This window comes from Pleurodeles waltl, chromosome 8 (assembly GCF_031143425.1).
Source record: "Pleurodeles waltl isolate 20211129_DDA chromosome 8, aPleWal1.hap1.20221129, whole genome shotgun sequence".
Lineage (NCBI taxonomy): Eukaryota > Metazoa > Chordata > Amphibia > Caudata > Salamandridae > Pleurodeles > Pleurodeles waltl.
In genome coordinates, this window is record NC_090447.1 from 1,511,537,328 (window position 1) to 1,511,552,130 (window position 14,803).

At 43.2% G+C, this 14,803-nt stretch overlaps 1 protein-coding gene across 2 annotated transcripts in view; it reads right to left on the reverse strand.

The window, feature by feature from the left end:
* The window catches only part of LOC138248844 (uncharacterized), a 347,922-nt gene that overhangs the window by 213,033 nt on the left and 120,086 nt on the right, over positions 1-14,803 (reverse strand). The window contains exon 4 of one of the 2 annotated variants that reach the window (XM_069202796.1): positions 6,586-6,657. In XM_069202796.1, coding sequence (XP_069058897.1) covers positions 6,586-6,657 — 72 coding nt within the window. Of the gene's footprint in view, positions 1-6,585; positions 6,661-14,803 lie in introns of both variants that reach the window. The other variant, XM_069202795.1, reaches the window with a different exon arrangement.

The window sequence follows — 14,803 nt, forward strand, 5'->3', positions numbered from 1 at the left end:
CAGTAAAAACACTCTGACATACACTCACAAACAGGCCAAAAGTGGGGGTAACAAGGCTAGAAAGAGGCTACCTTCCTACACCAGTCATCAACCTGTGTGAATTCAATGTATAGCTGGTCTACAGACATTTCAATATGGGGTAATCTATCTTTAAGAAACTTCCTCAGTCAGTAGCAGTGACTAGCCCAGATGGACCTGAAAGTAGCTCTCTAACGATTCCCAACAGCGTCTTCTTTAGCTTCTCTGGAAGGATGCTATGTGGAGGTTTCATTTAATGTCATTCGGCTTCTCATCAACACCATGGTAATGGTCAAAGACCCCCAAAAAGGTGGTGGCATGGTTATGGGCATGAGGATGCAGATTACACATCAGTTTGGGCAACCTCACATTTATGACTCTGGACACACAGTGCTGCAGCAGGCATATATGGCTATTTTTCTTCAGCAGGATTTGGGATTCCCAATCAATCAAGAAAAGTTAGACTTGAACCCCTAGAAAAAGATGGACTTCCTTGGCTTCACAAATGACTCACACTGCGCGTCCCTGGACTTACCCCTCAAGATCACCTCAATAAAGAAGGAGCTGAGCAGTGTGATTGCATGGATTTCCCTTTCAATTCCCGCTAAAATTGTAGGGCTCCTCATACCATCCATCGATCCAAGTGTTCTTCATGGACCAGTTGCATTACAAAGCCCTACAGCAACTGGAAATCAAACATGTGCAGAAGGATCTCTCTTAGTTGGAGGAAATTCCACTGTTAGAGAAGGCCAAGACAGAGATAATTTAGTAGCTGAAGCACACTGAGACATTAAACAGTTGTGTGATCTTCAGTTCAGCTCTAGACATCATGATATAATCAGATGCCAGCCAGTGAAGTCTTTGTGGAGAAACTTCCCCAGAGGGTTGAAGGTCTCAAGAAGACAATCAACTTCTAGAAGGAGTGTGTTTGCCATATACAGTCTGCCAAAGAAGAGAATGTGATTTTGCATCCTCCTGAAGATGGTCAATATGTTTGGGGTACAGTGTGCCAACAAGTTGGAAGGAACTAGATCAAAAGTTCAGTGACGGACATCACCAAGGACTTCTGGCACTACTGCATGGAGAAGGGAGTGACAGCAGCAGATTGGAAGACAAGCCTTCCGAAGAACTCAATCAACTGGCACCTCCACCCCCAGGTGTTCCATCAACTATGAAGCAGATGGGTCCTCTTTTTCAGAGACTGATCTGCATCCAGACCAAATGCACAAGTTCCACACAATATTTCAGCTGGAGACAAGACCCAAAGCAGCTCAAGTGGGTGCATTTCTACAGAACTGGAACGAAAGCATCAATTATGCTTCACCTCCCCTCCATCAGCTGGGGGATGATTCTGGAGGATGCAACCCTGGTTTGCCATTCTTCTGGAGATGTCTTGAGCCCTACAGATCATGCTTCCCTTTCAAAGAGAAATCCTTCGGGCATGGGAGGTGAGTGCCATCCCCTTTTGGTGGACAATCTGCTGACTGTTATGGTTTCGGGCACTTCAGCCAATAGTGGTATCTGCCAGGCATTTTGCAGGAGGCTTCCTTCTGTACCAAGCAAACTTGGGCTTCAGGTACTCAGAAGAGATACCAATCAGAGTAGGTAGCCTGGTGCAATTGTAGTGCGGAGGGACTCGTGTTTCCCACAAGTGCAAACATTTTTTTTTATTTTTAATTTTCTTTCCCAATTGGCAGGGTTGGAGAAGCATTCTCCAACATTGGTTCTTTCAGGTCTGCGATCTCAGCAGGACATTTGTCAGTGAGGCAACTCAGTAGGAGCTTACCCCTAGCTTCGAAAGTCGGGAGAAGAAAACCGCACAGACCTAAATACTCCAAAATGTAATGCTAATAGGATCCTTTAACCTTTTGGTGATTAGCCTGCCAATACTGACCTACTGAGGAAACCTCTGTTTTGAGAATTGACATGATATTACATTTTTATGCCTCCTCTCTTGTTGAATGTATTGGTGTTCGACTCACCAGACCGATCCTCTGCCTCAGGAGAGGTGAAGTTTACCATCACTAGGTATACCAAGTCAAACAATTGGACGGTTCTATATCCATCGCTCAACAACTCAAAGTTGTGTGTGGTGCGATACTTGCAAGCAAGAAGGCAGACCCAGGGAATTTCAATCAAAAAACCCCATAATGCGGTCTTGTCACCCACTTTAAGTGAATGGGCCATGTGGGGGATGCAGGAGACATGGATGGATACCTCCTTTGTTGCTGCTCATTCTACCACGACAACCAAGTTTCAAAAGCATTTCTTCTTGGAGGTAGGTTGAAGGGTATTTTTAAGTCAGCAGACAGGTCTGTTGAGTCAACTTTAAATAGGTTTTACTATAAAGCCAATATCAGAAATGGCTACACGGGTGGTATGTAAGCTTTGGATATGCATAATCTGATCCCTCAGGCCTGCCATACAATACAAAATGTCCTAGATATTTTGAAGGAAAGTTTAAATTCTACTAAGGTCACAGAGGTGAGGATTATATCACCCGAAACCTGGGCATGTCCATCTGTCCCTTCTGGATTACAGGGCACTTTAATTGTTATATTTCAGCATGAAGTTAAATTTAGACTTCAGACTTGCATTTTTTTTTTTTTTCAGTGATGCACTGTTGTGCATGGTGACTGTACTTGTTAACTGATATATCCCTTTTTTTTTTTTTGGACCCGCCGCATGCGTTCCCTCCTTGTATGTTTTTTTTTATTCATTTTCAGCATGCAGGGACTATGGCCCTCATTCTGACCTTGGCGGGCGGCGGAGGCCGCCCGCCAAAGTCCCGCCGTCAGGTTACCGTTCCGCGGTCGAAAGACCGCGGCGGTAATTCTGACTTTCCCGCTGGGCTGGCGGGCGGTCGCCTTCAGACCGCCAGCCAGCCCAGCGGGAAAGAGGCTTCCACGATGAAGCCGGCTCGGAATCGAGCCGGCGGAGTGGAAGCTGTGCGACGGGTGCAGTTGCACCCGTCGCGTATTTCACTGTCTGCGCAGCAGACAGTGAAATACATGTAGGGGCCCTCTTACGGGGGCCCCTGCAATGCCCATGCCAGTGGCATGGGCACTTCAGGGGCCCCCAGGGGCCCCGCGACCCCCCCTACCGCCATCCGGATCCCGGCGGTCCGACCGCCGGGATCTGGATGGCGGTAGGGGGGGTCGGAATCCCCGCGGCGGTGCAGCAAGCTGCGCCGCCGCGGAGGATTCAATGGGGCGGCGGTACACTGGCGGGACCCCGCCAGTGGTGCCGGTCCGACCGCGGCTTTACCGCCGCGGTCGGAATCCCCATTGGAGCACCGCCGGCCTGTCGGCGGTGCTCCCGCGGTCCTCCGCCCTGGCGGTCAAAGACCGCCAGGGTCAGAATGACCACCAATGTCCCTGAGTTCAATGATGGCTGCCACAAAGTATTCTTCATGTTGTGGCCAGCCAATCAGGATTGAGAAATCCCCTTTATAGTGACCAGACCGAGCACATCTGCACCCAAAAGGTCCAGATGTCACAAACATTTACTGGTGGTTAACATCTTTCATGGCTACGCTCATTTCTCAAAAACTGCAGATTGTACTGACTAATGAAAAGCACACATTTTGAGTGAGGTTGTTACTTTCTGCGAAATTTGGTGTAATTCTGCTCAGCTGTTTCTGTATTGGGGAGCAAACAATCCAATGGAAATTAAGATGGGAAATCAATGCTCTGGGGTCCCTCCCTGCTATTCTTGGCCCTCATTTGAAGGATAAGAGTGAACTTTTCAAGAAGGAGACGAAGTGGATGAACTTTTATTAAGGACAATTTTGTGCACATTCAACAGACAGTGCTGAAGTTATTAGCAAAACTAAAAATGTTATTCCTAATGAAAGATTGACCGAACTATAAAAACTGTTGTGCTATCGCCACCACAGTAATTATCCATCTATCTATCTGAAAAAATACAAACGTTAAGTGGTGTTATAGTTAGATCTCGTAACGTCTTGCTTTAACTTAAAAAACACTTTAGAAATTAAACAAAGGTTAAAGAGACGTTATAGTTACACTTTGTAATAATACAAAAACTATTTTAAAACAAAAAACACACTGGAATTCTCCAGCTATAATTTGCTCAGCTAACTATAACTTGTGCCCGCTGTCCACTGCTTATGACCACACATATTACATTACTCATGACATATCATGGAGGACATCGCTGATGGCATATCAAATGACATAATTGATGGCATCATTGGTCATGCGTGGCGGTGTCGAAGGACACTAGTATTTATGCAGTGAGCAGCAGTGTCCGCAAAATGTAGAGTACAGCGGGTGCTGGTGCTTGAAATGATTTTCCCTTCTGCCACCAACTCCTGCCCCTTCTTTTGAAATTGCTGTGAGAGATGTTGGATGAGGTCCTCCGTCTAATCCCAGTAAGCTGGGTCATACTAGAAGGGAAACCCTATGGAATTGTCAATTGGTGGCAGATTGTGTTGCAACATGTTTACCACCAGCACCGATCTTCTTACTCTCCAGTCTGGGGTGGGGGGGGCAACTAGGGAAACGGAGGGGTAACCTGCCCCTAATGTAGAGTGGGTAAGAGGGCGGAGCTTTGAACTTTTTGTGCACCAGACGAGTGACTATTTCCACCTTCACAAGCTCTTTAAAGATGTCCCTGGCAGGCTTAAGCATGCCACTTAGCATTGGAAGGTACTGGAGGGACCACTATGTACAGTCGCTCGAGGAGGTATGGGGCTTGGGGATCATAGGGTGGGTCATAAGGAGAGCTAGGGCTTTTCCCTCCCCTCAAATGTGAAAAACCATGGGGTGAGAGTTACTGATGATCTACAGGCAGCAGAGGTGATGGAGGGATGGGGTGTGGGGAGGGAGAGGAAGAGGACATTCAGGAACAGGAAGCAATGGAGAGGTGTCTCTGTCGTGGCGTCAACAAAACAGACATTCGAGGTGAGCAGATTTAGAGTGTTGCTGGTGTTTTATGGTGCTCTATATATGAGCTACTCGCTACCTAAATTTGGGAAGTACTCAGAATTCCTGGCTCCCTTTTTTGCATAACTGATGTAGCACTCTAAGCATGAAAGGGTATTGTTTTGACTAATGAGGGTGCTATCTTGTGTCTGGACAAAGCTAAACCTCTCTGAAGAACTCCTAATAATAGCGAAACACGTTCAGGGGTTGTTTTAATTAATTCCAGGTTGGCTTGGATGGTATTTTACCAGTCCAAAGCTGTGATACTGTGCCTGAAGGGGTAAAAGGATTTTGCATTTTTAGGCTTAGCATGCATGGTACTAGCTAATCCTATGCTTAAAGACTTTGCTGTATAAATGGCAAGAGACTTTGTCACTTTCTAGCTCAGCATGGATATCACTGCTAATCCTATACCCAAAACTCTGCTAGAAAAACAGATGTTTGAGGTTAGCAGATTCAGAACGTCACTGGTGTTGTACGGTGCTCTCCACCTAAACTTGTGAACTACCCAGAGTTCCTTGCTTCTTTTTTGCATAATTTATGAGGCACTCAAAGCCTGAAAGGGTATTGTTTTGACTTTCATCTATTTCATCTACTTAACCGGGTTGAATTTTTGACATCCGAAATAAGGGGTTCTGAAATTTGGTAAACCCGAAGTCTTGGATATCAAACTGTGGGGTACATAATGTAGGCATCAGAGGAGTAGCTCCAAAAATGGCTATGTAAATTGGTAAGCAGTCTCCCCCGATGCCTACATTCACAAAGCAAAAGCTGTCCTAAACGGTATCAGTATCTAAACTACAGTTTGTGACCACAGTAGCAGTCTGTCACAAACCATGAATATGTATCCTTGTGAGTTACTAGAATGAGGGGTGCACCCTATCTAATTATGTAGCAAAGAGTCACAATGTGAATACTGTGCACTGCAAACCTGTTTGTTCTTTTTATACATTAGAACTGAGGATTTTGGACTTGCAGTGCTTGTATCTTAGGCCCTTCGGTGCTTAGGGTATCGGAGTTCTTGAATATGTGTATAGTGGTTACCCATTAGTTGCAGCATCAGGTGACGTGGCAGACCAGCCAAAGGGGCTACACTCGGTGCTTCGTTTGGCTGCTGCTTTATGTGCCATGTCCTGTATTACAGGCTCATAAAAAGATTTAACCACAATTTCTTAACTTTCTTCCATGGTGCTTTCCTACTGCTAATAAGAGTTGAGAAAGTCTAGTTAAAATAAAGACAAGTAAAGGCCTTTAGTATGCAGCCAGGGAAATGGAAATACCAATATAACTTCTGAAGAAGCTCTTTTATTGAACACACGGTAAACAATTTAAGAGGAAAACTCTACAGCTTCTGTCACTGCCTTGCACCATTATATTTTTATCACAGCCTTCTAAAAAACAGAGGTACCTTAAACTGACCCAATGATGGCCAGATCAAAACCACATTTCCAGGATAAACACTGGCTGTGGAAATTAGTCCCATCTAGGTACATTATACTTCATGTTGATATCCTGAACATATAGTAAGGCCAAGCCCTTGTGAAAGGGCTCACCGCATACTGGCATCATTGTGCATAACTTGCAAAGAGGAGGGTAAAGAAATTAAGCATGTTCTTACCTACAACTGCCAGCATTAAAATGGAGAAAATCACAATAAAAGGAATGAGACCATAGTGTCCATGGGTGTTTTCTGCTACAAAGGAAATAAAAAAAAATATGGTTAAAATGAAAATATTGCAATACCGTCCACTCCTCCAAGAAATCTCAGCACAAAGAAAGACCACTTTGAAGTGATAGCTGGCCGCACCTTAGCAGAAGTAGATTGCAGAAAGGCATTTAAAAACAACTGGTAACTTGGTATAATTAGTCAATATTTGGGTCTAGACTGACCCCCCCCCCCCTTAGAATTTGTTTTGTACGTAGGATTTCAACTCCCTATAGCAGGAGTCTCCATCCTTTTCTGTAATGAGAGCTACTTCTGATCAGTGAAAATCATCATGAGCTATTGAAGGCCAAGTAACTTGCACATTGTTACCAGAGACCCCTCGCCCAGCTTCACTGACTCTACACCTACTATCCATGGAACGCAAAACTATGGTTTGAACAACATACTGTGACTGGGGGGCTATGATAGGGCTGGTGTGTGCGTCAGTGAGGTCTGTGGGGATGTATGAACATGTGTGTATGTGTGTTGTGTCCATCCTAACAGAGCCGGTGTTCTATGTACTTGTGGCACAGGACATACCTTTTGCCATATGTGTCACTGTTACATGCAGAACAGAAGCATACAACCATTTTTTTAAACTTGTTTTTTAATGAGAGAAATTTAAAATGGTGAAAAATGTTCTGCAAAAATATTCATAATAAGGAACATTTTTCTGCTCTTGATGGAACATTTTTCTGAACTTTAAATTTCTTCCATTAAAAATAAAATGGCTGTATTTCCAGTTATAACTATCAAGCCTGTTTTTCAGCCATTGGGAGAAAGAAGCCTGATGTGTGTAAATGAGACACTTTGAAACGGAAGAAAATGCAACTGAAGAGTTAACTTTTTTGTTTATAATGCATTACATACAACTCATCCTTTTATTTTTCTCCTATGTCAAAGTGTATTTACAAGCAGCAGGCATCTGGCTCCCAGTGGCCTGTAGACATGGTGCCATATTTATATCAGGAAAATACAGGTGTTTGTTTAAATATGAGTAATTTAAAGTGAACAAAGATACTTCATGAAACATGAGTACTTAATTGGCTTAATTTAAAGTAGAAAATAACATTAAGACATTGTTTCATAGAAAGTTTTTCCCTTACTTCAAATTTTTCCTATTTAAAGAAAATGACTGTATTTTTCAGTTATACATGTGGCACTGTGTCTGCCAGCCACTGGGTGCAAGACGCCTGCTGTTAGTAAATGTGACACTTTGAAAAGGGCGAAAATTAAAATAAAGCTTTAACTTAATCATTAAGTAAACTCTTCATTTTAAATTGCTCTAATTTAAACCCATTCAGAAATATCATTTTGTTTTCATGCTTCAATATTGAGTTAAGAATGACTTAAAAGTTAAATATCTCAATGCTTCAGTTCTGAACCTATGTGCTCCACCTGGGTCCCGTGCTTAATTTATAAATAAAAATGGGCCGGTGCTCAAACATCTTCTCTGAAACACGCGGCTGCTGCAATTAAATGTGTGAGCACGGAATACTGAGGCAGCGTAATCCTAAAGCCATCTCGGGCCTCTTTAATCCATTTACAGCCACTCCCTGCCCCTTCAGCTCACTCTTGCAGCTTTCTGCTTTCTCCCTTTGTAACGCTTTTTTGCTTTTCTCTTCCTCCGTCTTTCTCATGTGTTTTTTTACTCGCAGTAAATGCTTGAGGCAGAAAAATAAGTGCTGGCCCTCAAAAATAAGTGCCGGTGCCCACACCGGAAACCACCAGCTCAAATTAAACATTGCCTGGGTCATAAATCTGAGAGGAGTATTGCTCATTATCAGGCTCTGCTATCTGCAGCCTTTTAGTAATGTAAAATAAATATAGCCTTTCCTTAACTTTGAAAGGAAAACGCAACACTTATTTATTATACTTCTTAGTAAAAAATGAACTGGAGGCTGGGAGCTACTCCGAAGATTACTGCAAGCTGCTGATAGCTCACAATCAACTGGTTGGAGACACCTGCCCTAGAACATCCTTCGGATAAATGTTATATACCTGTAACACCTCAGACATTAGATGTTGCAATTGATACAATAATGTTGTGCTCTGGGGGTTTCATTTTGGAAGCAACCCTGCCTAGGCTTTCTCTACCGCCTCTCTCTGCAATTTCCTGCCCATTCACTGTATTCCACTCTAAAACACTCCACTCTCCATCAATCTACTCTATGCCACTCCACTCTACGCACCTTCACTCTACTCTATTCCACTCCTCACAACTTCACTCTACTGTATGCCACTCCACTTCAAGCCACTTTACTTCACTCTACCACACTCCACTCCACTCTACAACACTTCACTTTACTCTATTCCACTCCATGCCACTTCACTCATCGCCACTCCACTCTACAGCACTTTATTCCACTCTACCCCACTCCACTCTGACACTCCCTTCCACTCTATACCACTTCACTTTACTCTACGGCACTTCGCTTTACTCTATTCCACTCCACACCACTTCATTCTACTCTACTCTATTCCACTCCACTTTATGACACTTCACTCCTCTCATCTCTATGCCAATAATTATTTGCCATGCTGGTGTACAACGTGGCTAAAACATATTGACAAAGCCAATAGCTCTTGCACGGGTGAGACCAATTGGCTTTGCCAATGCTTGTTTTGTTTTCTGGCTTAGCTGATCTCCAGACCACTGCCTGATTGCCTGATTCTGCAAGGTTAGTCTTTATTTTTAATCTTACGTTTTCCCTGATCACCTTTCTAAAGGTTTGAAGTCTATCTGATTATCTTCTTAATCAATATGTAATTTTGAGGGACCGTGCTGTGCCCAGTAACTCCAGAGTTAGGCGTGCACTAGACACATATTTAAAATAAATACATAAAGTTAATGATTGTCTAATACTGAAAGTGCTTCAAACAGGAGTTGGGATAGTTATGGGGTCCACAGTAGTACAAACATGTTGTCCCACAAGATCTTCCATGGATGCAATTCACAAAGCTCTTTTAATAAACTGATGTAATTTACTCACGGGAAAAGTCATAACACAACAAAGTCACATGCAACCTAGAGTTAATCCACAAATCCAGAGACATCTAAATCACTCAGGAGAGCTGAAAAGCACGCCTTGGAAATGCTTAACCTTTGTATTTATTGCACACCTTTCAAATGGGTAGCCAATGAGTAGGATCTGGAGGGGTGATGTGTGAAAGACGTGTAAACACAAAGAAGGGAGAGGAGCAAAAGTGAAGCCAGGGCCTAACAATTCTACTTTTTGAAGTGCAGTAAACTTTTGGGAGCATGCACAAATGTTTTTCAAAATTACTAGTTGAGTTGCACTGATTCAATTTGAAATTCAAACGTGTGAGGTATAGTATGGCACGTATGGGGAAAATATTTGCAGGACAAAAGAATTGCCTCAAAAGAACATATTTTCCATTTCAGGAATGTGTACAAATTACAGGTTCACAGAAGTTGGGCAAGCCATTTTGGTGACTCTGAAACACTCCATATGGCTAGTTACGCGATGTACCCATACTCAGTAGTCTTACATAAGACACTACCAGTCTTGGCTTGACTCTGCTCTGTGCATGCACTTCCTAATTTGGGGCTGTTCCTTGAGGGTGACGCGGATATCATCCCAAAGACGCAGCCAATTGCTTCTGCTATGGCCCGTAATAAAAGTGGTTAACAGATGTTTTTCAAAATTATCTTGAAATGGTGATTTATATTTTTCAGGTCTCTTAATTTTAAGACTGCAATATTTAAGTCTGGATTTCACCCATTTAAACTAATGGTATGTTCTCCAGACATGTTTTGAGATTAAATTAGTCTTTTGCTAGTTAAATTAATAGGCAACTATTTAATAGATATATTTTACCATGATCACAAGTTCTTCTAAAAAGGCATCCAATACCATCATGGTCAACAGAAGGAAAGCACTACCTTTAGTAGTAGAAGAAAATCTTTCATCTGTCCGATATACGTTACATAGAAATTATCACCGAGTCAACCCTGTCTATGAACAATCCACATGCCACACCACCCAAACTCTCTGAAGCACCTTCCCTTACCTTGGATTCCTGCACGGGATCCAATCAACCACCTCACTCTTTTTATCATGCTTTGACTACGACAGTGGACTATGTCAGGGCACACAGAAATCTGCTATGGAATGTATCCAAAGAATTCAAAATGCATTTTCAAGACAATTTCTGCTCTTTAAGATTCATGCAAAAAGAACAGATGATGGACGGAATGCGAAACAAATCAAACATTCAACCCCAGCCACAGGTCTGGGTTAAATCCATCTTTTTTTTTTGCTCGCCATGCCATTTCAGTTTGGACAAATCTGGATTCAAGTTGGCCGAGCTGATGAGGGGTAATATCCTGAGACTGCTCCCAGGATTGTTCTTTCCAATCAAGGGAGGATCTGCCCTGGCAGTTCGGGCTGGACAGTTCCCATGGGGCGCAGGGTCAAGACTGATTTGCATATGGCTGGGTGCAAACTGGGGTTGCATGGTGAGCAAAAGAACAATGGATTAAACCCAGATTGGTGACTGGGGGGTGATTGTTTGATTTGTTCAGCATTCTGTCTATCAGCTGTTCTTTTTGCTCTGTTGCCCTAAGTGAGAAGGGTATACCCACACTTGGGTCCCGTGCTCACTGTGACACTGGATTCAAGCTAGCCTGGCTGATGAGGGTTGATTCCCCAAAACTGGTCCCAGGATGGTTGTTTCCGGTACAGGGAGGACCGGGCATGGCAGTTCAGGCTGGAGCGTTCCCACTGACTGATTTTCATATGGCTGGGTCCAAACTGCGGTAGCATTGTGAGTAAAAAAAAAACCAATAGATTAAACCCAAATCTGTGACTGGGGTGAATGTTTGGTTTGTTCACCATTCCGTCCATCATCTGTTCTTTTTGCCTTAAGATTCATGACCACGTCTCATCTCCTCTGCACTTGTTGCCCGTTACCAGAAGATCTGCCATAAAACTACTGAGCTTAATACACAAAGCAATAAACTTTAAAAAACAATAGTTTCACAAATGAAACTTAAGAAATACACCAAGAAAAGCACGCTACATTCCTGATTGGCCATATAACAAGAAAACAGCTAGTGGTACATCTCTTTCTGTTCAAACAGCCAAACTATTAACTTCACTCCCACCAAAGATACGGGCAACACTAATTCATCTGAAGTTTAGAAGGGTACTGGAAATGTAACTATTACTCAACTGATCCTTGGATTAAAAAATAGAATAGGTATCTAACAATCAACAAGAAGTGGGGGCTTAGTGTAACAACAAAAAACTAGAGAGGTCATGAACTCCTGACCATGACGTACAATTTACAGTGTCTCGCACAACACATCTATACAATCATTATCAAAGACAAAAAACAGGTTACAACTGGAAATGAGGATGATCACACACATTTGCAGAGAGCCAAACAGCACTAATGACATTCTGACTACTTCCACTTCTGAAGGTTACTACTCTGTAATTACAAATGTAATAATAATTTTTTTTAAAAACATTTGTTGTACATACACTCCTTGGCATTAAGCAGCATATGAGCCATCATGAAAATGCACTCGACGCATAATAGGCTTAATTCCTAAAACTACTATCTGAAGTCATGTCAGTCCTGTTATTCTTCTGTCCAGTACTGCTTGACCTTTCAAACTTAATCCTACTGAGGCCTTCCCACTAGACTCACTGACCCAGGCTGTGTAAGCATGACACAGTATATGCACAACTGTATTCTCTAACACTAATGCCAGCCAGTTACACAGTGTACGGGGATCAAAAGCCTACACGTTATAAGCATCATCTTGTTATGGCATTATAGTAGAAACTCAAAGATGTCCATAAGAGATCAGACTCCAGGATGCATGTAACAAAGCCCCAGAGATCCTACTCCCCCTAGCCTATCCAAGACCACTGTCAAACACCAAAAACACCAACCACAAAGTGGAAAACTCACTCAATGGAGAATTCCACAGTGTCAGACTGGGCACCATTAAAGTACCCTACTATATTCATATATTTATTTATTTATTTACTAAGGCCATACACTCATGAACCACTACACAATGCTTTTTCTTCTTGGTCTTGAAGAACACAAAAATTTCGTGTGGGGGGGAAAAGAAAAAAAACACTATTTGAAGTTACCATAAACAGGAATATGAGATACACAGGCATAAAAATGGAAAGCTCATAATCTAATCGCTGGATATGAGCCTCCATATCTTCACCACATTGTGCGATATCCTTAAGTTCCTACAAACATCTACCATGCCCGGAGGCAATAGCACTAACACCAACATCTCTAGTAATGACAACGTCACTATCTCACCTTCCTTGACTCTCCCACCTACCCCACTATCACTGCACGTCACTTTGGGAATGAAACCAGCGCAAATGATGGCAACTGGGACCATACTTCCTCATAACCTGGAATGAAGCTACTCTTACATTGGCACAGACCACAGTTCTGTCACAGAACAGACCCACAGCCCTTCTGGTAGCTACCAGGGACCCAATGAGCAATCTCTGTGTCAACTAAACTTCAAGTCCAGTCGAACTGAATCTACAGCACATAACCGATCCTCCACGGAAGTACCCAACTACCGATAGACAAGAATCACAAGACGTTATTGTGAACCTCTAATTCAGACTTCATTTTTAAAATGGTGTTAGCTTGACTGCCTTTGGTTCACAGCCAAGCACAGCCTGTAAAAGTGGCATCTTCACCTAAACAATGATTTCTTGTAACATAAGGCGTTAGAAGTGTGACACAAACAATCACTACCTTCATCTGAAGGTTTAACAGTAGACATGAAAGGCAAACATGTTGTGTGAGTTGATGTATTTTCACCTCCCTGGTTTAAATCAGTTGCATCTCAGATTTTGGAAGACTCCCTCTTTATTTTGAAATACTGTACAGACTAGAGGTCAGTGTCCTATAAAAACTCCTGGAATTTGACCACTCAGTTGGAGAGGCCTTAGCACCAGGTTATCATGAAAGGTCCTCCCCCACATCTGGAGCATCCACTCTCATATCAAGAGTCGATCCAGTGAGGAGAGGAACTCAGCCCATCAAATAGTGTGTTTTCCTTCTAAAAGGCACACTGTCTTTCCATTTGAAGTCCAAAAACACAATCGATCAACTGTGAACAAGTATGCAGGGCCCCAAGAAACTGAAGAGGTAAGTTAGCTATTCCATGTTGTCATAGTGCAGCGCAAAGGAGTAGGTTTAGCTCGAAGGCAAGTGCATGCCAAAAAGTTGCAACGGCCCAGAGGTCGGAATGGGGCTGACTCAGTGGCTGCACGTGGGGTAACAAAGGTGGACTAGCCTAGAGTCGGCTCAACAGAATAGGTCAGTGCCTCTGAAAGCAAAGGGCTATAAATGCAGAACGTAGTATAAGAAATCCCATTCTTGACTAATCAAAGCATGGAATTCACCACCTACAATTTTTTTTTTCTTAAACCTTTATTTTTGTGGACGCTCTCATTTACTAGACGTCAGTGGGTGACTATCTGACCCATACTCTCAACGCCAACATTAGCAGGAGTGAGGAGGCAGTGGACATGGAAGGGTTCTTCTTTCTTTTACAGCTGCAGTGCTGAAAAGTGCACAACCGATGCCGCTGCACAGGACACTTTTATTTACTGGACATCAGCAGGGGACTACTTGTCCCATAATCACTACGCCAACATCAGATAAAGTGAGGAGGCGGTGGGCTCCTCCCCTCTGTTACAGCTGCAGTGCTTAAAAGCCACAACCAATCCAGCTGTGTGGGACGTGCCCAGGTGATGACCGGAACAAGAGCGGGCCCTTCTGTGCCCGTCAGAGGCTGACAGAGGCCGGGCAGGGCCACCCCCTTGGCTTTTTTCCCCTGGACTGCCGTTTGATTGTTTTCAACTAGCATTGGTAAGTGCAAGGCTGCATTAAGCACTATTCCTAAATCCTCTCGCAACAGCACCACTATTGACAGCATTCTTGTGTGGTCTGTAGGGGGTTGTCACTAAAGAGATTGAATTCATGGAACGGAGACTCTGGCTGGAGTCTATGGGTACTGCTAGCCATCTTGTTACGCTGGACATAACCAAAGCATGCTATGATCACTGTGGGAGCGGATCAGACGTTCATACAGCGGCGCAGT